The following is a 24,780-nucleotide window of genomic DNA, read 5'->3' as shown; positions in this document are numbered from 1 at the left end:
TCTACCTACTAAAAATATATTTCCCTTTCGAAAGGGAACTCGCGCTGCGTCAGCTGACGCTACGGGGAACGCCTTCAGCGTGACAGGTGTCTGAAATCGCTATCAAATCACAATCCTACTGACCGTCGGCAGCTGGTGATGTTATCACCGTGCGACCAGGAAGTATAAAAAGGCACCGTGCCAACATGACAACATCCTTTCGTCTTCAGGGACTGTTTTGTCTGGTTCGCTAGAAAGTCTTTCTAAAATGAAATGAAGTGCACACGTAAATCCAAGGGAGCGTACAGGAAGTGCGCTGATCCGTGTCCCAGGTTTCTCACGCCTGGGGACACGCACACCCTCTGTGTGCTCTGCCTGGGGGAAGAGCACGCGCAGTCGGTTCTCGAGGGGGCTTCCTGCGCAAACTGCGAGCGTTTTCCGACTGAGGACGCTCCGCTCTCGCTTGGCCTTCTTCTCGAGGGAAGAAGAGCCAGCATTTGGGAGCGGTCCTGCTCATGCCGAGGCTGAGCGGCGCCGTTTGTCCTGGGGCTCCCAGATGGATCTGGCTCATCGTCTGGAGAACACAGTGCTCACGGACGATCAGCCAGGTCGCGAGAGCAGGCGGACGGAGGAGGAGTCGGATGGAGACTCCTCCTCTTCGTCAGCCCGTGCTTTTCCAGTCGATCAGAGGATGGCTGTGGATGAGGAGGAAAATAAGGCTGAGGCCAAATCCTCCCAGCCATCCTGCCCCGTGTATGGGGAGCTGCTGGATGTGATGGCATAGCCGCCCAGCTCCGGGCGGCCATCGACACTAAGAGCTCCAGCCCTGTCATCGAAGCCATTAAAGACGACTTCACGTCTTAATGGCAGGGCATACACATCGGCGGGTCAGGCGGCGAAAAAAATAAAATAAATAAATAAATAAAAAGAAGAAAAAAAAACGGCCTTGCACACAATGGCTGTGTTGCAGGCTTATCAAGCTGGCCTGCCGAGGGACCTCGATCGGGGGGAGGGCCTACCCCCTGATGCGATGGCTGAGTGGCGCACCACGGATCTCTCTCTCCGGGCGGCCAAACACATAGCAGTTGCCATCGGACGGTCGATGGCGGCTGTGGTCGCCACGGAGAGGCATCGGTGGCTAAACTTGGTGGACATCGGGGTGAAAGAAAAGGCTTTTCTCCTCGATGCCCTGGTCTCGCCCTTTGGGCTTTTCGGCACCTCCGTCGAGGCGGTGGTGGGAAAGTTCAGAGAGGCGAGGGCGCGCTCAGCGGCGTATAGAACGTGTATTCCGCTGAGGTCTGGGGCGGCGCCCAGGCAGGAGGGTGTCCCTGGCCCTTCGAAATCCGAGGATCATCAAAAAATAAAATAAAAAAAAAGCGTGATTTCGAGGCCGCCTCCTCGGCCTTACATGTGAGAATAAAGCGCCCCGCCCTCAGGTTAGTGCGCCGAAGCATGCATGTTACATGAAGGGATGAGGCACTGAAGACAGCGGGTGAGTCCCCTTTTAGGGCAAACATTCTTCTTTTCAATGCCGTATGTTTGGACTCTATGCTTCCCTGAGGGATATTTTGTCTCCAAAAGATGAAGAAAAGTGTAACAGTTGGAGAAGTGGGCCTGTAGTTCCCCGGTAAAGGTGGCTAGAACGATGTTTGTATAAACACAGTGTGTTTATGTAGGCTGTATGTTTGCTAGTGTAGCAACAGTTGTTTATAAGGCTGTTTTCTCTTCTGGATATGTGTAATATGAGCAGTAGAGGCCACCGCACATGCCGCGGGCATGTAGCGGCGATATAAACTGATGTATGTTCTCCTGGCGAACTTTTTAGCTGTAGCCACCTCTGGGTAGCGTTGGCACCTCTGCTAGGGAAATATCTAGATGAATATGTGAGGTCAGGCTAGCGCATGAACTACAGTAAGGTCTGTCCAAGTCCTTTTTAGGGCCGTTGTTTGTGGGATTATCAGGCCGATGCTAGTGCATCAGGTTGGCCTAGGCTGTTGATGGGATGACGGTGGCGTCTCGCGGTGGCATATCGCCCTGGCAGTTGCCCCGGGCTCCTGTCGGTATCCCCGCAGGAGCTTTGTATCCCTACCCGGCCTCCCCGTAGTAGGGTCGTCCGGCCAATGCCCACCCCCCTTCTGCATTTGGGGGTTATTATTAATGCAAAAAGGTATATAGCAGAATGAATCGGGACTCAGCCAGTGGTCGTGGGGACGGGGTAGGCGTCTCTTCGCGGTGCGCAGTCAGACTGGTTTTGCTAGCCCCGCCCCCCAGAGCTAGTGCGGCCGCCACTTCTGGGCGGCCCCCCGGCTTGGTTCAGGAAATGGCCGGTTGTGTGTGTTCAATATCTTTCACTTTTTGCTCTGTGTCTTCTGCTTCACCTTTTAGGCTCGGGTCGGGCTGTACTTCGCAACCATCTGAAGGCATCGGTTGGTAGGATGCTCCCCTGGAGTCGAAACACTGTCACGGCTGACGCCCTTGCGCGGACGGCGGACCGCTGGACGACCAGACGGCCGCCCTGGAGGCAGGTGGCGTAAGTTGTACTACCCTCTCTTTAGAGGGTTCAAGGCGTTTTATGCTGAGTGCACTGCTGTGGGCATTGTGTTTTAGGTCCACGCTGGTAGGCGCTGCCTGAGAGACTGCGCCGTCGCAGAAGGCTGCTATGGGCTGCTGGGGCGGACCGACTATAGAAGGCTGGCTGGCGGGAGACGCCAGCCGAGGCAGTCCGGGCAGTTAACTCTGGGTCAGGTGGTAGGCCTCAGTAGGCCTCCCAGAAACCTCGTCATAAGTAGGCCCCTAACGGCCTCCCTGGGGATGAGTCCCCAGGTAGTGACTGGATACCCAGTCCTCATCAGCCAGCAGATAGCCACTGTCAGCCTGACTTTAAGGGCTCGCTGAGTTTCAGCACGCCTCACATGGCGTCCCCTGAGGGGGTGACCTAGGGTTCCGACCATTGGTTGACAGGATCTAGGCCGCTTTAGGCCTCCTGTAGGGTGAGCCCCGGTTCCCAGGTCTTGCAACAGTGTGCGTGGGTGTTAGCCAGGCGGCTAGTATGGTCTGCTATCAGGGACGGGCCGCTTCAGGCCGTCCTATGGTCGTTTCCCGGCCCTGCGGGGTTTCCGGTGGGATTTGCCATCGGATAAGCACCGTCTGTCACCATTCTAATAGGGAACTGCCATTCGGCAATAGGCCTCTCCAGGCCGCCCTAAAAGGACCGGACTGTGCGTGGCATCAAACAGGCCTCCCTGGAGGTGAGCCCCGGGAACACAACAGCTCCCGACAGTTTGCACGTTGGCTGGCAGGAAGTAGGCCGCTCTAGGCCACCTGAGGGTGAGCCCCCGAGCTGGGACGCTCGGTAGGCCAGTGTATTATGCTGTCAGGCCTTTTTGGGCCTTTTTGGGGAGGGATTCCCGGACCAGGTCTCGGTGACAAGCTAGCTATTAGCATGGGTGGCTTCTGGCGTTATAGCCTCATGAGCCCCCTGAAGAACCAGTAAAGCCACCTGCCTGCAGGCCGCCTGAGGGTGAGGCCCGAGCTGGGACGCTCACTAGGCCAGTGTATTATGCTGTCAGGCCTTTTTGGACCTTTTTGGGAAAGGATTCCCAGACCAAAGGTCTCGGTGACAAGCTAGCCATTAGCATGGGTGGCTTCTGGCGTTATAGCCTCATGAGCCCCCTGAGGAACCAGTAAAGCCACCTTCCTACGGCTCTTAACAGCTAACAGCTAACAGCTAACAGCTAACAGCGAACACTAACGGTGCCGGGTGGAGGCTCCTCATTGCCTCCCTGGAGGGGAAACGGTTCCCTGGAGAATTTTTTTATTATATTTTATTATATTACTATTTTTAAAAAATATTTTTACAGGTTAAATCAATAACAATTACAATTTTTTACAATTTTTTGTAGAAGGCATACAGTTTATCATACTGATTTTAAACATAAGGATTCATTAGTTTTAATATGCATTAAACCAAACACTATCATAACATATTATTTGATAATTCAATATAGTTTATTTTTGAAAAAACATCCCATGTTTCGGTCATGACTGCTCATTTTCGGTAGTGACAGTACTGTTTTGGTAGTGACCACAATACTTAATTTGTCATAGCTAAATCAGACTGTCAACATTTTATGTTAATACAAATAACTGCACATATGCAGTCAGCACATATAGCAGACACATCTGACAGTAAATATCTGATAAGAACACCTAGAGCTATTCTATACTTTGGGTCTTGAGGTGCAAGTGAGATGAGGTATGCACAGATTGTTCTACCTAAAAATGTCTTACAATGTAGATTGTTTCAGAATCACTATTTTATTTTTACAAAATGTCCATTGCAATAGACATCAGAATTATTTAAGTGTACAAAATGGTCTCACGTAAAAATGACAAAATGGATTCCATCTATAGCCTAAAATTACAGTAAATTAACAAATATAACATCCATTCCAATATTTCATGTTAATTTTGATGTGAGTGTGTGAGTGAGTGTGTGAGTGTGTGAGTGAGTGAGTGAGTGAGTGAGTGAGTGAGTGAGTGAGTGAGTGAGTGAGTGAGTGAGTGAGTGAGTGAGTGAGTGAGGTGAGTAAGGTGAGTGAGGGTATGTGTAAGTGAGTGAGTGAGTGAGTGAGTGAGTGAGTGAGTGAGTGAGTGAGTGAGTGAGTGAGTGAGTGAGTGTATGTGTGAGTGAGTGAGTGAGTGTATGTGTGAGTGAGTGAGTGAGTGAGTGAGTGAGTGAGTGAGTGAGTGAGTGAGTGAGTGAGTGAGTGAGTGAGTGAGTGAGTGAGTGTGTATGTGTAAGTGAGTGTGTATGTGTAAGTGAGTGAGTGAGTGAGTGAGTGAGTGAGTGAGTGAGTGAGTGAGTGAGTGTATGTGTGAGTGAGTGAGTGAGTGAGTGAGTGAGTGAGTGAGTGAGTGAGTGAGTGAGTGAGTGAGTGAGTGAGTGAGTGAGTGAGTGAGTGAGTGAGTGTTTCACTGTACGGAAGTGAGGTCCGGGGCCCAGCGAGTAACTTCAGACATAAGGTCTGGGACAAACACCCTGTAGAAGGCCTACATGTCGTAGAGTTCTGTCGAAACATCCTCCACGTCCACAGAAACACACCGAACAACGCATGCAGGGCGGAGCTAGGCCGACTGCCCCTTAATCTAACCATTAAAAAAAGAGCCTTGAAGTTCTGGATCCACCTACACTCAAGCTCTAAAGATGATCTTCATTTTAAAGCCCTACAAACCCAAAAAAGTAATCTTTGTGTAATGGTGTCAGAACTGATGAACAAAGCGTATACCACTGCTCCTGTAAAATCTGCAGAAATCAAAGAAATAATGAAAAACGAGAGAGAGGCATACACTGTAAAAAATGATCGTGATTTTAACGGTCAAAGGATGTAAAAATGCTACAGTTAAAAACTGTTATTTGGTTAACACAAAGTTTCCGTACTATATACGGTGAATAACTGCAATAGATCTAACCTTATGCCAGTGAAATTTACAGAAAAACAATGTAAAATCCCAACAGAAAATTATAGAAAACCCAAAAGCATATATTTTTTGTTTGAATCACAGTGAACTTTTGTATATTAAACTGAATATTTTGTTATATTTACAACATGTGATTATAATACATTTTATTTGATAAAACTACAAATATTGGTATTAAAAACCTGCATGTTTTTTGAGAAAATACTGTAAAAACTATTTTGTTAATTTGACATTCAAATATTGTGACAATTAAAATTTTTGTCAGTTGTTCTTAAAAATGTAATTCACTTTACACGTTTATCCACTTAAAAAATGTCTAAACATGTATTTGAATTGCATATAAATGTTCCATGCATTTGGATTATTTAATTTTAACAAACAAATTAATCAACTTACTAAGAATCACTATCTTAGAATCAGTAATAAAAATCTTATTTGTAAATCATTTATAAATGAAACAGGTAAGATTTATTTAATTATATTAATAAACGGAATGTGACTGATAAATCCCAGTTATAAATAAATTAAACAGTTAAGTTAACATAAATTAAACAGTTAAGATTTATGAAGTAGTACACAGAAAAATCGCAGACGTTAAATGAACACTTCCTAGTGTTGATGTGTGTGCTCACTACTGAGTTAAAGTACCATTGAAGCAGTGTTGAAGTTAGTGAGAGAATTAAGAGATGATTGAGCATTAATGATGAACACCTGCTGATAATGAGCAGAATCACCGAAGGAAAGAGAAACACGAGAACTACAACTGACTTCAGCCACAGCTTTAGATGAAATCAACTGAAGATAAAAGAAGACATTAAATCTCTGAAGATCTCATCAGAGGATTAAACAACTCCACAAACAGCATTACCAGCTTCACACATTACTAACCAGACTGACTTTATTTCTGTGGATGTTGATGTTTTATTGAAAATAATAGTTTTATTTGAAGTCACCATGATGGTGAGCAGTGTTTGCTTTAGTTGGGCTCTTGACCCTTGACTCTCCAACATTAGTTTTCTGGCTCCTTTAACTGTGTTTATAAAGCACTTTTGTTACAGCATGGAAAGCCAAGCAAAAACATGGTCAGATGATTTGTCTCTTTGTTCATGATTATATAATCCTCATCTAGTGATCACTGGTCTTGTTCAGAGTCTAAGACTCTGTTTATGCGTTATTAATTTTGTCTTATCATAATAGTGGCCAGTAGATTCTATAGCATGAGCCCTGTCGTGGCACTCTAATATGCAGAATTTAAAAAAAAAATAGTGCACAAAAGGTTTTAATCTGCGGCAATTATTAGACACAAACAGATATCAAGATTCAGTGTATGAATCTCAACAATGGTGACAATCAATGAAAAGCTTCATGCTGCAGTGCATGCTGGGTACCACCAATCAAAACTCTCCAATGGGTCCCAGCATGCATTGCGGCATGAATAAATTATGCATCTGAATTGTGATTATTTTTTTTATTTTTTTTGTCAACATTGTAGAGATGCACACACTGATGCTTGATGTCTGTGTTTGTCTAAATAACACCGTAGATTAAACCTTTTTTTTTTTGGTCCTGCAAATTGTTTGATTGCCACAACGATGCATGAGTTTATAATGTAAACCACATGGCTTTTATTACGCATACTTCACAATTAACACATTACCTTTATAACCAGAGCATTAGAATCTCAATGAGTTTAGTGATTCAGCCACTACCTGATGATTATATAATCATCCTTAAAGAGCCAAATCACCTGGCCATGGTTTTTGGCTTTCCATGCTATAACAAAAGTGCTTTATAAACATGGGTTAAGCAGCCAGAAAACTAATGTTGGAGAATCAAGGGTCAAGAGCCCAACTAAAGCAAACATAGCTCACCATCATGGTGACTTCATAAAAAACTATTATTTTATTTAAAACAGAAATTACAACAATAAAGTCAGTCTGGTTAGTAATGTGTGAAGCTGGTAATGCTGTTTGTGGAGTTGTTTAGTCCTCTGATGAGATCTTCAGAGATTTAATGTCTTCTATTATCTTCAGTTGATTTCATCTAAAGCTGTTGCTGAAGTCAGTCGTAGTTCTCGTGTTTCTCTTTCCTTCAGTGATTCTGCTTGTTATCATCACGTGTTAATCATTAATTCTCAAACATCAATTAATTATCTCATTAACTTCAACACTGCTTCAATGGTACTTTAACTAAGTAGTGAGCACACATATCAACACTAGGAAGTGTTCATTTAACATAGGCGTTTTTCTGTGTACTTTTACATAATTCCTAACTGTTTCATTTACGTATAACTGGCATATATCAATGACCTTCAGTTTATTAATTTGTCTATGTAAAAAAAATCCAAATGCATTGAAAATGTATATGCAGTTTACATACATATATCTTATGCTTTACATTTAAATGTAATACTTACTGGTACAACACACAGAGTGCTATTAACGAAGTACAGGCTGAGTGACCACACGCTGGCCATAGAAAGAGGGCGGCATAAGAAGACATGGCTGCCCACAGAAGAGCGTATCTGTAGAGAGTGTAGATCAGGAGCAGTGGAGACAGAGGCACACTTCCTCCTCCACTGTGATAAATACACCGCCCTAAGAGACTCACTGTATGGCCAAATACAACACATTGTCCCTGACTTCCAGTCACTACACCATCCCGAAAAATTGAAGGTCTTACTCGGTGAAGGACCTGCTTCCACTTATATAGTACAGCATATAAATGCCACAAATTGAGATGTACTGAGTGAACACATCCTGATTAATAATATATGTATTGTATTGTATATTATTTGTATATATAAATATAAATGTGTGAATATGTTTGATGTATGTATCTGTTTTGCTTTGTGAAATGCTTTGGCAATATGTACCCATGTATGTCATGCCAATGAAGCACAATTGAATTGAATTGAGTGAGTGAGTGAGTGAGTGAGTGAGTGAGTGAGTGAGTGAGTGAGTGAGTGAGTGAGTGAGTGATTGAGTGAGTGAGTGAGTGAGTGAGTGAGTGAGTGAGTGAGTGAGTGAGTGAGTGAGTGAGTGAGTGAGTGTAACATTACTGACAACAACCTAACAATCCTTCGCTAGTATCATGGACTGCACCTTTAAGTAATTGTAATGTGATGAGGTTACAGAATTAAAACTTGCATACTAAACCACTACTAAAACATAGTACAATACTAATGATTTGCATAACTGTACTAAAATGTAATTTAATCCTCAAAATAAAGAATTATTTGTTCCCTTTTGTCACTACCAAAACAATGATGTCACAACCAAAACTTCAAGATTTGTTTTGGTTGTGACTGTTTTGGTAGTGAAAATTTTAGATAATTTTGAGCCTAGTTCGAAGATGCTAATCAGCACATGGTTAGCAATTACTGGTCAGAACAGTTGTCCACACATAAAAACGAAATTTTATGGAATAACATCCAAAAAAGTGTTCTTAATCGCAGAAAAAATGTGTTTGGTAGTGACATTCCTTAAAGTTACACGCAGATTTTCAGACTTTAAAACACAATTACATCAAAATGATGGGACAAATCTTTTCACCAAGTAGCATATGAGAGAGAGGGACACAGGAATATTTCCTGATCAAAAAATTAGGGGTGTGGTTAAAATCAGTCTCAGCCAGTGGACTAAAACATTCACTGTTTCGGTAGTGACATGAAAATGCGGGACACATTTTTTACATAAAGTTTCATGTTTTAAAAATAAAATATAAAATGTAAATTTTTTATACTTCATTTTTTTAAAACAATCCAAAAGATATGTTTAAAAACAAGAAAGGAAAAAATTACAAAAAATGTTTCAATATAATTTTCACAAGTTGAAATTTAGATGTTAGGGTTTGGGACAGCCACCTCCCAATTGAAAGTACCCAATAAATGACGATTTTATATATATAAAGCTTACTGATATTTTAAATGTTATAGTGGGTTTCAATAGATAATTTAAGGATCTTAGTAAACATCTAAGATTTCAATAATTAAATACTTTTAAAATGTGTTTTTTGGATGGAGGACAGCAGTTTGCACCAATTCTGTAGAATGGCCCATATATGTTTTATATGTTTTATAAAACAGTTGGGTCCAGTCTAACGATTCTGATTGGATTGTGTTATTAATAGACACTTTCCTAGAGCTAAAATAATTGTTGTGCCGCTAATAAGTGCTTTTGATCTTCTTTTTGCTTTCCATGACATGCGGAAAATACTGGACGTTTGCCACGGAGTTGTCCTACCACCTACAATGCAATCGAATGCTTCAAGCGCCTCCAAGCTCGTAAAATGTGCTTTTTTTAAAACTTTTAAACAGGAAATGACAGAATTTTACCATACCTTTTTGCTAATTTTTCCGGACCTTTTCACAGAAGGTAAAAGTCTCAGTAATCTTCACTGACATTGTCCGTAATGTTTACCGAGATCGCACATTAGGAAGGGACTAAAATCACAGAGAACCTCTGGTAAAAATTGCTTTACCCCCACGTCCCATGGTAATCTAGTCCTGTCCGAATAGAGCTTAAGACTGTTGCCCCCGCGACCCGGCCCCGGATAAGTGAAAGAGGAAGGATGGATGGCATTTTCAGAATGATTGACCAATTCAAGATTTCGTTGTTTTTTTGTTTTTTGCTTGTTTGTTTTATGTTTAACTACTCAAATTAAAAAAGAAAAATGTAAAATAAATGACTTTTAATTTGTTAAATATCTTTCTGAAAATATGCATGAATAATGAAGGCAAATATTGTATAAACATAGTGTATCTTAGACATATCCTATATACTCAGAAATAATATAAAATAAGAGAAATGCTAAGTATTTCTTAGCCAAAAAGTAATACCAATAAATAACACCAGTAACAGGATTGTAGCTTTTCGAGCTACAGGATTGCAGTATAAGACCAAAACAGTTGGAAAACTGCATCAACAATCTCTCTAATTCTCCAACTTCTTAAAGGAGACGTGTCAAATGTGTTTGTCAGACGTTTTTCAGACGTGTTTGTCTTCGTCCATTTTCCTATTGTTTTTATGTTTGGTGAACGTTTTTGGCTGTTGCACTCATGTCTCGCGTCTTGAGCAGTGTTACACCCATGAACCTGTCACACCCATAGAAGAAAGATGAACCTGTGTCTAATATCTTAGCTTTTTTTCAAATTGCCATGTGTTCAAATAATGAAATAATGTTCAAAATGTGTTGCTCGTGATTAGTCTGTTTAAAAATAATAAAATCACAGCTAAACATTCCATTTGAAATAATTCTGAAAAATCACCCATCCCTAATATACATGATTAAGGCTTAAAGTCACACAGACGTACCTTCTTCTTCATACTGTTGAGAAACTGCTAGATTTGACTTCAGAGCACTGCTGAATGCTTCTGACGCTTCCTCCGGGGTGTCGTATGTGAAATGTGCTGTACAGTATTTACACAACAACATTATAGGTGCATTATCCAGAAAAGTCATTTTATAAGCAAAAGCTCTTACTTTTGAGAACGCAAGTCCAAGAAAGGAACATCATTTTGGAACTTGGATGTAGCTTTTAGAAGACTCACCGTAACATTGTGGCTCTGTTCCTGACCACTGGCCACCCTCCTGACACACTCGCTCTTTGGAACCAATCAAGGTCAATGTACTGTCACAGCGGTAATTCACTTTGTCGTCAATGTTAAATATGTGGCCTGTTCGCCTGCTACCAGGGGGAACGCCAGGATCAGGGCAGTGATCAGCTGTGAGAACATAACAGAGACAAATGGAAGTGAAGATCTGTGCATCTAGTCAGATGCATGGAGAGAACTTTCTGCTAGAGCTGTGTTAAACTAACATGATCAGATAAAAACACATCACACACCTATACAAAGTTTTTTTTAGCTAAACCCAAGGACTTTTTAGGCATATGTATTTAACTTGAGATATTGTAGCAGGAACTAAATGTGCATTATTATATCTGATTACTTTATGGAAACTGCTGAAAATAACTCACAGTCACGTCCACAAATTGGTGTGCTTCCATTCCACTTCCCATTAGGCTTGCAAACACGGACCGCCGATCCACGGAAATTATAATCAGAATGACACGAGTAGCTGGTTGTGTCATTTACATAGTACCTGTCTTTATATGGGGTCACCTTTCCATTCTCCAAAACACGAGGATTGGGACATGTGACCTCTAGAATAAAAGCATGAATAAACACATATAGAAGAGATGTTTTGAAGCAGTCTCAAATAAATAAAATGACATAACTCTGCTTCTAAATAGAATTCAAAACTCCAGCATTTATTCATGATATAATGACTCAAAATCACAGTGACTATGTGGGTGAACATGATTTCGCCAAGTCCTGTTCCTGCATCAACATGTTTTGTTGATCCTGGAAGTTGAACAGCATTTCTGTGCAAAAATGTAGTATTACTCTTAACCATATCCCTACCCCTAAACCAAACCCTATCCATAACTTATCCCTAAAATCAGAGGGAGATGATGAGTGAACAACACTGAGGTAGAAGCACCTTACCCTTGTTTTAAGCCTAAACTTGACATAAACTCTAGACATGTTCCTCAAATCTGATTGGTTGATTGGATTCAAGAACGTTTTACTTGGTGAAATCACATTCACCCACATGATTATGTCTTGTTTCTTACTTTTGCACTCTGGGGGTTTTCTGGTGCTAGTCTCTGGGGTCCAGAGTCCATTATCGCAACGACGTGACTTAACCGATGGGTAATATCCACTCGGACAGATGTATCTTAGTAAACTTCCATCTGAATAGCCATTAGAAAGAACAAAGCTCCCTCCGATAATGTTAAGATTTTCTTTGGGACATGATGCATGTCTTTTGGACATGGAGGATGGAGCACCTATATAGAAAGAAAAAGAAAGAAAAACATTTGTTGCCTTTCAATTTCGAAATTACCTTTATTTTAATATATTCCTTTCATGCTGAAAGATTTTGTCTCATTATGTTTTGTCTCATTAACATAAGCTTACTGTAAGTTTAAATATTTTTTATATACATTTCAGAATGCATCTATCTTGATTAAGTAAAAAGACGTACCTGCAATAAGAGGACATATCATTGCAAGCATTAACCAGTTAAATCTCTGCACACACTCCATGCTGTTTATTCCTATTCTTCAGCTGATATATAAAGAAAACTGAAGCAAATGGACAGGGAAACATCTTTATAGTGGGGTCAGCAAGTGGATTTTATTCACCATTTAGTCAATGTTTAACCTCAAGTCAAATAAAGAGAATCAATTTCCTGGAACACTGAACAAAATAATTACCGTCATCAGTAGATCATTATATATATATTATATATATAACTTGAGGATTAATTCTTAGAATACTTCTTTAAACTGCTTGCCTCATACATTAACATAAGCTTACTGTATGAATATTAAAAGGTACTGAATGTTTTTAACTTTACTAAAGCATAAAAAGTCCATTATATGATTGCAGATATGTAGAAAACCTGCTAAATTCACCTGCCTGTTTCTCAGAAAAACAATGCTTCAGCCAGTTATTTTTACTTTGAAATGTGCTTTCTGTGTCGGAATGTCTGTTTAGGTTTTGGTCTGTGCGATAATGCACGTTGCCAGTTTACCCAATAGTATTTCAACACCACAGGATGCCAGTAGCCATGGAACCCAGCAAACAAACTGGGTCAGAGATCACAGATTCTACCTGACCTAAAAAACTTCAGCATCCATCTAAAAATCTCTGTGAACTGAAGCACATTAAAACACAGATAAATCATCTCATCTTACATGTGGCTTTAATTGTCAACTGTGCTCACTCCTACTGACCTGAGTTTGAAAGACAACCGTTTATCCCACCCCTTGAGGACATGAGCCCTGTCAATGGTAGTTTCCAGAACAAACATCTTGATGTGGGTCTGGCTTCCCAGGTTAGAGGAAAATAGTATTAACTAGTGATCGTATTAGTATATGAATGAATGAATGAATGAGGCATTTATATAGCGCTTTCATATGTACTACTGTACACCCAAAGCGCTTTACACTCATGTCAGGGCCTCAGGGGTCTCTCCTCAACCACCACCAGTGTGCAGCATCCACTTGGATGATGCGACAGCAGCCACAGTACAACGGCGCCAGTGCGCTCACCACACACCAGCAATCGGTGGAGAGGAGAGAGGGTGATAGTAGTTATTAATTCAGTGGATGGGGATTATTAGGAGGCCATGATTGGTAAGGGCCAGTCGAGGGAATTTGGCCAGGACACCGGGGTTACACCCCTACTCTTTTACAAGAAGTGCCATGGGATTTTTAATGACCACAGAGAGTCAGGACCTCGGTTTAACGTCTCATCAAAAGGACGGTGCTCTTTGACAGTATAGTGTCCCCACCACTATACTGGGGCGTTAGAACCCACACAGACCACAGGGTGAGCACCCCCTGCTGGCCTCACTAACACCTCTACCAGCAGCTACCTGGTTTTCCCAGTTGGTCTCCCATCCAGGTACTGACCAGGCTTAGCCCTGCTTAGCTTCAGTGGGAAACCAGTCTTGGGCTACAGGGTGATATGGCTGCTGGCTACCCAGCATATTACCCAGGATATATGAATACCAAGGATATTGTTACAGCTAAACCTAGCTTCTGTAATATTTCAAGTAAGGTTAGGAGTATTGATTAGGGGTGTGCAGCATGGATAGTTGCATAAAAGTTGTGCAATACTGATAGATTGCTACATTATATAATAATAATAATTTGTTACATTTACATAGCGCTTTTTCTAGGCACTCAAAGCGCTTTACATAGAAGGGGGAATGTCCTCAACCACCACCAATGTGCAGCATCCACCTGGATGATGCGACGGCAGCCATATTGCGCCAGAACGCTCACCACACACCAGCTTATGGTGGAGAGGAGACCGAGTGATGAAGCCAATCAGGATAGGGGGAAGATTAGGAGGCCATGATGGACAGAGCCCAATGGGCAAATTTGGCCTGGATGCCGGGGTTACAACCCTACATTACCAAGTCAATGAGTTATAAGTAGCCTGCCTTGTATATTGTTTAAATTCACTACTGAAAGGGTGATTCTGAAATCCACTGCCACTTCAATATACCTGTATATATTTATATCCTAAATAACTTCATAATCAAAACTTTAATCAATATTTACCTTCCTATATTATTATAATGATTCTATCCAGTTATGATTTTGCTTTTAGTTTCTTGTTTTCTAAAGTGTATATTTAGTCTCTGAGGAGTGACTGAGGGTCTGGCCTAGAGATGCGTGATGTGTCACTAAACACTTGCCACAAGATCGTGTGTTTGGATTTTGGAGGTATCACACACCCCTAACATGTCAGGAGTGCAGTAACAGCATTTGCTCACTTAGCCCGGCTTCCAGAGATGAAATATGGACTTGTCTTTCATTTAATTTATTATATTTTATTCCTTTTATATTTCCTTTTACTGAAAGACTAAAAAGTCAAAATGAATATTGCCTGTACTATTGTTTGTCCCTCTCACTGAAAGAAAGCACATGTTATCAGCATGTTTTGGTTAGAACTGGAGCTTGATCAGCTCAAATCTTGGAGAGACTGTGTATCTGTGTATGTGCACAATATTCTATGTTACAGATCAGTGTTGAAAATGGTGTACAATGGGCACCCTAAGAGATGGGTGGACTTGTTGTTCTGGGCAAGCTGGTGCCTGCTCCAGGAAATGAGACAATCGTCAGACTCACCGGCTTCCACAAGTCTGCTGAAATCGATGCTTATAAACGTACGTTCTATAAATAATAAGACTTTGTTTCTGGCAGATATAATTACAGACTACAAACTGGATATTATAAGCTTAACAGAAACCTGGCATAAGGAATCAGATGGCCTTCTTTTTAATTAACTGACCCCAAATGGCTACGGATTATGTGACTCCCCGCGATCCTCTGGCAGAGGTGGTGGCATCAGTGTTGTATAAACATCCACAAAACTTGTGTCCGGTGGCTGTTCCTCAGTTTCAGTCTTTTGAAAGTCTTGTTCTGAGTATTTGTGCACCGGTATCTACTGTAATAGCAACTATCTACAGGCCTCCAAAGAGAAATAAGGATTTTACAACAGATTTTGCTGATATGCTGTCTGTGTTGATCCTTAAATTTGAGCGAGTTCTCATTGTGGGGGATTTTAACATTCACATGGACGATATAGACTGTTCAACAACAAGAGACTTTGTATCCTTATTGGAGTGCTTCGAATTACATCTACTTGTGGATTCTCCAACTCACAATAAGGGCCACATTTTAGACCTTCTCATTGTAAATGGATCGTTTGTTTCTCACCTGTGTACCACAGAGTTAGGTCTGTCTGACCATCGGGCGATCTTCTTCAATATGGACTGTCATGTTACAAACAAAATTGTTCCATAAGCTATCGAAAATGGAGATACATTGAGCCTCTCGAGTTCTCTGATCATATAAATTCTTCATTCGATTATGGTCTGCTATCCGAGGAGTTGAATGACAAAGTAACTGGCTTATACTTAATTTTATCTATTGGTTTGGACAGATTTGCTCCTTTAAAGTCTCGATCTGTCTCATTTGTGCGAAATGCACCCTGATACACTGTTGAACTACGATCCTACAAGGCTCATTGTCGTAAAATTGAGCATAGATGGAGTATGTCTGGCTTAACTGTCCACCACCTGGCCTGGAAAGACAGTTTGGTCGAGTATAGGGGACAAATTGTATCTGCTGGGTCAGACTATTTCTCACAAATGATAACAAGTCAGCAAAATAACCCAAAGCAACTCTTTCTATCGATAAACACTCCTAAATAGGAATAATATGTCAAATGTGCCAGCTTCAGCTCATCTATGCAACAAGTTTTTAAAGTTTTTCAACAGTAAGATTGAGGACATACGTAATCATATTGACACTGTACAAGTGGCATCTGTCAACACATCAAATGGTTATGTATTTACAGGTGTTCCACTTTCCAACTTTCCTACTTTGGACTCACAGTCTTTGTGTAACATTGTCTCAAGTATGAAATTAACAGTTATTAACATAAGATCGAAGTCATGCTCATTGGTTCACCACACCAGTTACGTAGAATGGAGCCGCCATCCTTACAGGTGGATGACGCCATTGTACAGTTTAAAGACAAATAAAAAAATGTGGGGGTGATATTTGATCCTAACCTAACATTCGACTTACAGGTTAGAAACACTGTTAAAGTATCCTTCTTTCACCTCAGAAACATTGCCAGATTGTGTCCAATGTTAACTTTTACTGTGGCTTATCAACGCCACAAAAAGCTTATCAACACATTCGTCTTTTCTCGCATTGATTATTGTAGCTCCTTGCTGGCTGGAATTCCAAAGACTAATCTCAATGAATTGACCCTTCGCTAAGCCATGCCCGAATACCACCACAGGCCAATCGTGGCTTAGCAACCGTAACTAGGCACGGAAGGTCTGTCAAGCTTTCGAGCGAGGGAAACATGCCGATGCAAATCTGTGCGTATGGATTGTGCAAATCTGATGCCTATCCTAAAAGTTTGGACAGATAGTGTATTTTTTTTTCCTTCCCCAAAACGTAAAACTGAAGGTAAGAAATACCAGCCTTGAATCAAGCAGTGTGTGTGAGACCCCATTCACAACGTTAAATGTCGTCAGGATTAACAAAAACACCTATGTTTGCTTCAACAAACTGAAAATACATGAGGTTTTTGACTGATGCAAGTTATTACATATGATGCAGTATATAGACTATAAAAAGAACTGTCTTAGCTTTATTTATTAGTTTTGTATTGTAGTTTTGTTTAGACAAAATGTGTGCAGATTAAGACTTTCATCATAAGGATTGTTGCAGTGGCTGTGTTTATAATATTAATAAAACCCATCATGTTTGAGAGACTGGCTTTTTGTTATAAGGTTTCAGTAAATGTGTGGTTTTTGATGAATGGCTCAGGTCAGAATCTCAGGCTAGTGCCAGGTCCAAGGAGTAGATTATAGACACACGACATGTGAGCAGTAGCCCGGCGCGCTAAATATATCGTTAAGCCGGAGAAACATTGCAATGTTTTCAGGCTAATGTCTTGTGTTTATTCCACAAGATTTATTGATAAGTTGTTTGATTTATAATTATTCGATTTTTTTCTCATTTTCTTACCCTGTTGTGCATGAACATACATATGAGGCAGCTGCTGATTGCGCTGAGACCATAGGCTTTAGCTTTAATTTTATTGAAATTATTCTATAATCAGTTGCAAAATATGTCGCGGATATATCCCGCAAATACATAATGCAGTCCCTTTTTTCTTACTCTCTCAGATATTTCCCGTTCGCCAGAAATGACTAATTATCTCCTCGGAAATGTCTGACACCGGCGCATACATACTGTAATAGACGTGCCAGGCGTGAAAGCTTGACAGGCGTAGCAACAGTAACTACGGGGGGCGGGGCTTAGCGAAGGGTCAATTGCAGTTGGTTCAAAATTCCGCGGCAAGCATTTTAACTGGAACCAGTGCAGAGCATATTACACCAATTCTTCAATCACTGCACTGGATGTCAGTTAAATTTCGTATTGATTTTAAAAGTTTTACTACACTGTAAAAAAAAAAAAAAAAATTGTTGTTTTTTGTTGGTTTAACTTAACCAATTAACAAAAAGTAAGTTACCTGGTTGCCTTAAAATTTTGAGTTTATTGAAATTAAAAACATGAGTTGATACAATGAAGGAAATTTGTTTAATAAATATGTAACGAAACTGTGTGTTCCGCTCCGTAGGGGAAATTTAAACGTTACCCTGGATGACTTGAGAGTGAAAGGATCTTGGTCCCCACTCTGGTGCTTTGAGTCTCAATTATGCACAATGCGTGAATATGGTTTATCTTACACTATTGTATAATATACTACAGGAATAGATAGGTTGGGCCTCAGGTGGGTTAAATCTCAACACAGTGGCTTCCTGAAGTATAAACATGCAATAACGCAAACGCACGTTTCCCCCCCCTTCCTAACCTAATAGTGTAAGTGAGACGCCCCTACTCCAAGGTAAGTAATAAAAAAAAATTAAACCTTCAGCTGTATTGTTTTTAACAATTATTAATTTATTTTTCCCTTCCTTAGGAAACTGTAGTTTGGCTTAAAGGATCTCTTTCAATCAGATAAGATAACAAAAAGTAACAAAAAGGAAATAAACAGACTTCTGTTTTTTCTTGTTAACCACTCAAATATTTAACACTTTCAAAAAACTCTTTTAACACCTTAGATATGAATTTTCCAAAATTAATTTCAATATTAAGGCACCAACTGATTCACAAACAACACTGTATGTTTCAAACTCTGATGACTCTTATAAGTCAAACCAAATGGCTCAGTTGAAACACCTTAGTGCAAATGACTCAGTTCAAATACCTCAGTTCAAATACCTCAGTTCAAATACCTCAGTTCAAATACCTCAGTTCAAATACCTCAGTTCAAATGACTCGTATGAATCTTCTTATGAATCAATGTATGATTAAATTTCCAATTGACTCAGTTCTCACAAAGTTCAAATTGACGATTGAATCATAAAGTTCATTCAAACACTCAGTTCGGTTCACTGTATATCAGTAAATGTCCGTGTGTGTGTGTGTGTCGAACTGTTATACCAGTCTGTGGCAACGACAACTTGATGAGATGACTTGCGATGACTTTGCGTTGACTTGTGATGAGATGACTTGCGATGAGATGACTTGCGATGACAAGATAACAGGATAACAGCTGGGACAGGACAATGAGATGTCGTGAGGATGGCAGGGTAATAAACAGAAACGAGAAGTTTCAGCGCGGCCTAGAAAAACTCAGGAACTTTCTGGAACAAAATGGCGCGGCCCAGTCCAGCTCCCACACGGTACGACTGGGTAGACAGGTCCCTTCAAAAACGATCGTTCAGTTCACGGGCGCATTCTCGCGCACTAATAAGTGCACTTAAGAGATTTGCAGGAAGAAATCAATGTCTCTCGCTCGCACAGCACAGTTCAAGGATTACTCAGGAAGCAGTAGAACTCTCAAAAAAATGTGTAGACAGAATAACGCCGAGAGTAAGTGTTCTGAATGAAACTCACGGCTCTAGCAACTCTCTCTCGTGCTCTCAGCCAGTCTCCAACACCGTTCACCCTCCGATGACGCAATCGACCTAACTTCTGCTTTAACTATGCACGATAATGTTAGTTCACTAAACTCACTAAACTTTAACTGTGCACCACTGATTTATACTTCAGAAAGTGTTGACTTCTCGTACAGCAATCATGGAATGTCTGTCACGCAACACCTCTCGCTCCTTTCTCCCGCCGTCCTTGCATCATCCGCCCAGACAGCCGAGAGAGAGAAAACCCGTCAAAATAAAAGTCCCATAGAGAAAATTACATCCGTTACATTCCCCCCTGCTAAACCCTGCCATACCATCGACATCTCCAGACAGCCTGCCCCTGGAACATAAACAGAATACAATTTAAAAGTGCAACAATTCACAAAATACATTCTTTACAATCTCACACAAACTCCTAAATATTTCTCATCACAAACTTAGTTAATGTTTTTTCTTTCACCTTATCTCATAAGATAATCATCTCTATACCTTGCAGGTAATTTACCACGGTTTTGTCTTTGAGAGCGTCTGAGCTCTGGAACATTTTCACATTCAACATCTGAAATGTCAGCATCATCAGAAACTTCTTGTACTCTACACTCTATTTCAGGGATCACATCTTGTACTACATTCCCCTGTTCTTGAATTACACTTTCTCTATGTTCTACATCATTGGTTCCCACCTGTACCACCCTTTCATCTCTACTCTGTCTATGTGCAGTGGCTGGAAAACACACAAGATCTGGGAATTCTTTTTCAGAATCTGACTGGTTTTCAGGTCCGCATCTGGCTGGACGTGGTGTGCTAGATAACGACAAAGGAAATGTGCAGTGACGGAGCTGATCTCTGTGTACTACTCTGGACGGACCCCCCTGTTCAGGTTTGACAGTGAATACGGGAGTGTCTGAATAATTCTGTTTGACTACAATGTAGGGTGTGTGTTCCCATTTGTCTTGAATCTTATTTCTGCCCCTATGTTTGTGATTACGTAACAACACACGGTCACAAGGCCTTACAAGTGCTCCAGAGGATTTGCGGTCATACACTCTCTTTCGTCTCTTAGAGGCTTCTTGTGCAGTTGTGTTTGCAACTTCAACGGCAGTCTTTAGTCGGCTGTGATGGTTCTTCACCCAATCATCCAAGTTTTCTGCATCACTCTCCTCTAAATCCTTTCCACCCAGGACATCTAATGGAAGGCGTGCATCCCTCCCGAACATCAAATAAAAAGGAGAATAGCCAGTGGATGAGTGAATGTGATTGTTGTATGCCATCACTAGCTCTGGCAAGTGAGTTTTCCAGTCTTTCTTCTGTTCAGGTGTCAATGTTCTCAGCATATCATGCATTGTACGGTTAAACCTCTCGCATTGAGAGTTTCCTTGAGGATGATAGGGGCTCGTACGGCTTTTCCCGATACCGTACACTTTACAGAGTTCCTTGATTACTTGCGCTTCGAAACATCTTCCCTGATCCGAATGCAGACGTGCTGGACAGCCATAGTAGACAAACCAATGTTTTATGAGGGCCTTTGCAGTGGTACTCGCTGTTTGGTTCTTGGTCGGAACAGCAACAGTAAATCGAGTGAACATGTCGGTCAGAACAAGAACATTTTCATATCCTCCTGAGGACATTTCCAGCTGGGTGTAGTCCATTGCCAGAACTTCTAGAGGAGCCGTGACATTGCTACAGGTCATCGGTGCTCTGATCCTTGGAAACACATCCTTTGCAAGGGTACATCTTTTACACTGTTCTATCCATCCTTGAACATCTTTAGACATGCTAGGCCAATAGTAGTTTCTTCTGATCAGTGTAAGCGTACTCCTCTCTCCAAAATGACCTCCATGCTCATGTTGGCTGTCATAAACTGAACGGCGTAAGGGGGCAGGAACAACAAGCTGTTTAATTTTCTCTCCATCTCTTGGGTCAAGAATGCATCTAAACATCACTCCACGATGCAGCTGAAGACGTTCAAACTCTCTGCAAAGCTTTTTCAACTCTGGCAGCATACTCTGTTGTCCTGCATGGCTTGGTCTTTTGTTTTCGGACACAGCATGGTATATGGGACCCATCAAGGAATCACCTTTTTGCAGCGCTCTAATTTCATCCCAGCTGTAACCATTCAGCACTTTCTTGATGGATGCTTGTACCGCCACTTGAACTCCGGATTCTCTCCGTTTCAACCCGTTTGTGGGCCACAGGCATGCACGCACTTCCTCAGAGTTCAGTCGGATGAAATCCTTCTCTGTGTCTTCTCGTTCAGGGACCTCACAGAAGGGAATCCTCGACAGAGCATCAGCATTGGTGTTCAGTCGCCCAGGCTTATACAGAACTTCAAAATTAAACTCTGCTAACTGAGCCACCCAGCGCTGCTCGACTGCACCAAGATTTGCAGTCTCCAGATAACGCAGTGGATTATGGTCTGTGATTACAGTGAACTTTGAGAACATCAGATACTCTTTAAATTTTTCTGTTGCAGCCCACTTAAGGGCCAACAGCTCCAATTTGAATGCACTGTAGTACTTGTCATTTCGCTCTGACCCTCTCAGGCCTCTGCTAGCAAATGCAATGACGCGCTCTGCTCCCCCTTGCTTTTGGCTCAATACAGCTCCGAGGCCTTGATGACTCCCATCTGTGGTGAGGATAAATGGAAGACTAAAGTCAGGGTAAGCAAGGACAGGTGGTGACATCAAACATTGTTTCAATTTGTCAAATGCGGTCTGGCATTCGCTACTCCACATGAACAGTTCAGAGGCCCTCCTTTTGTCTTTGCTGACCATCAACGCATGCAATGGCTTTGCTATTTGAGCAAAATTGGGTACAAACCGCCGGTAGTAACTCATGAATCCAATCAATTGTCTAACTTCTTTCACAGTTTTCGGCACAGGCCAAGTATCCAAGGCACTAACCTTTTCACTGTCGACTTTGATTCCTTCGGAGGAGATCACGTGGCCCAGAAAGTTTACCTCAGACCTGAAGAGAAAGCACTTGCTTGGTTTTAACTTTAGACCATGACGCTTCAGTCGATCAAAGACCAGCTCTAACTTCTCACAGTGACTCTTGAAGTCTTTAGAAAACACGATAATATCATCTAGATATATCAAGAGGACGTCGAAAGTCAAATCCCCGAGCACTACCCCCATAAGGCGCTGGAAGGTGGCTGGCGCATTGCACAGCCCGAATGGCATCCGCGTCCACTCAAACAGTCCGAACGGGGTAGTGACTGCTGTCTTTTCACGATCACGCTCACTCACAGCTACCTGGAAATAGCCGGCCGTCAGATCTAGGGTTGAGAACAACTGAGCATTCCCCAATGCATCAAGAGATTCTTCCACTCTGGGAAGTGGATATGCGTCTTTGTATGTAATTTGATTTAGCTTTCTGTAATCACAACAGAAACGCACACTGCCATCCTTCTTCATGACTAGAACCGCTGGGGACGCCCATGGACTCGCACTCTCTCTGAGGATGCCTTGCGACACTAGGTCCTGAACATGTTTTTTGAATTCTTGGAAAACATGTGGCGGCACTCTACGGTGCCTCTGTTTTACTGGTGGAGCATCACCGGTGTGGATGTCATGTGTCACTGCCTGGGTGTAACCATAGTCGCTGTCACTTTTGGAGAATACATCTCTGTACTTGGCCAACAACTGGTCTAGTTTCTCTCTTTCTGTGTGGGTAAGCTGTTCGTAATTTACCTGGACTGGTACTGGGGAATTGTCAGAGATTTCGATAGCTTGAACATGTGCCACTCGTCTGACATGTAGCATACCTTCCTCCTCCTCAAACTCCAATGTATTCTCTGTTAACACTTCCTGTGGTTAAGACACTACTGCTACTCTGCATCTTGGGTTAAGTCTGATGGTCCGCTCACTTGAATTCATTACGCGTACAGGGACTTTACCACCCTCAGTTTTTGTTAGCACACTGGCAACTAAAAGCCCCTTGGGTAGGCTTGCATTGGTGGCGGGCTCAATTAATACTTGACACTTCACTTTAGGTGGCACTCTACAGCGACCTTCGAACACCTTTTCACTTAGTGGAGGGATGGTGATGGCCTGTTTTCCACCAACTTTGACAAAACCAATCTTGCCGTCAGAACTCAGGGATTCAGCTTTCTCAACACTGGCTAGCACCCTTCTTATCTTTGCTTCTGTGGGTTGCCCATATTTGTTGGCTGTCTTTACACTCTCCCCTGTGACAAGCAACGACTTAAACTCACTGATGATATTCATCCCAATGATTCCTGAAAGTCCTCTTATCTCCTCTGCTTCTGTGCTGGTGTCTGTCAGCACAAAGATACACTTCCCTGGGAGAACCTTCCCCATGCACTCCACATCAGCTTGCAAACATCCTAGGACAGGAATGTTGAGCCCATTAGCTGCGGTGAGTCTAACCCAGTGAGCAGATGCTAATTTCAACTCTTGCTCTCCGAAGTGCTTCTTAAAGTGTGACTCTGTAATAGTAGACACTTCTGAGCCTGTATCCAGTAAACAGTTTGTCTTGACACCAGCTATTTTAACTTCAATAGTCAGACAATCTCCAAATGCACCCTTTTTCAACGTCTCTGTCGCTCCATCAGTCCACTCAGCTGTATGACTTCTTATCATAGATGGCCCAGGGATGGCTTGCATTGTACTTGCTGGAACGTTTCCGACATTAGTTTCAGCTATCCCTGTAGAACGTCGAGACTGATCAGACGCTTGGGTGGCTTCCGCACCTTGTGGACAGCGCCTGCTAGTGTGCCCAGGTTCACCACATGAATAACAGATGTATCGGCCATCGCTGTCCTTCAGGGGTGTTCTATTAGGACGGCTCTGTTGAAATCGTACTCTGCTGTTACCATGTACTGCTTGGTAAAGTTCTTCTTGACGGGCAGCAATCTTCTGTATAGCTTCGTGTAGTTTTTCAAGGGTTAATGTGGAGGAAGCTTGATCCGCATTAGCATTAACTACTCTGACACGTGGGCTGGGTTTTGGATTGTTTGCCATTTGTGTCTCTTCTTCTTCTGCCCACGTGATTGCTGCTTGCATTACCTGAACAAAAGTCAAACTTGTGTCCTCTTTAACTCGTTTTTTCATTTCACGCCTCAAGAAATCATCTCGAAGGCCCAGGACGAGCTGCTCTTTTAACACACTTTCGGCGTCCGGAACACGCCTTGGCTCCCTGCGCTGAACTCGACTGAGCTTCTCTTGTAAGTCATACGCATATGAGCGTATAGTTTCT

General features: G+C 42.0%; 1 protein-coding gene across 1 annotated transcript in view; it reads right to left on the bottom strand.

Moving 5' to 3' along the window:
- Positions 1-12,649, bottom strand: part of LOC137047031 (complement factor B-like) — a 45,114-nt gene extending 32,465 nt beyond the window's left edge. The window contains exons 1-5 of the mRNA XM_067424562.1: positions 12,514-12,649; positions 12,101-12,316; positions 11,441-11,626; positions 11,013-11,186; positions 10,776-10,871 (exon numbers count right to left, since the gene is read on the bottom strand). Of these exons, the coding sequence (XP_067280663.1) occupies positions 10,776-10,871; positions 11,013-11,186; positions 11,441-11,626; positions 12,101-12,316; positions 12,514-12,574 (733 nt within the window). The 5' untranslated portion in view covers positions 12,575-12,649. The remainder of the gene's footprint in view (positions 1-10,775; positions 10,872-11,012; positions 11,187-11,440; positions 11,627-12,100; positions 12,317-12,513) is intronic.
- Positions 12,650-24,780: the final 12,131 nt, after the last annotated feature.

Source organism: Pseudorasbora parva, chromosome 18 (genome assembly GCF_024679245.1).
Source record: "Pseudorasbora parva isolate DD20220531a chromosome 18, ASM2467924v1, whole genome shotgun sequence".
NCBI classification, from domain to species: domain Eukaryota; kingdom Metazoa; phylum Chordata; class Actinopteri; order Cypriniformes; family Gobionidae; genus Pseudorasbora; species Pseudorasbora parva.
Note: the sequence above shows the minus strand (reverse complement) of the source record. Positions and strands in the feature narration are given on the sequence as shown.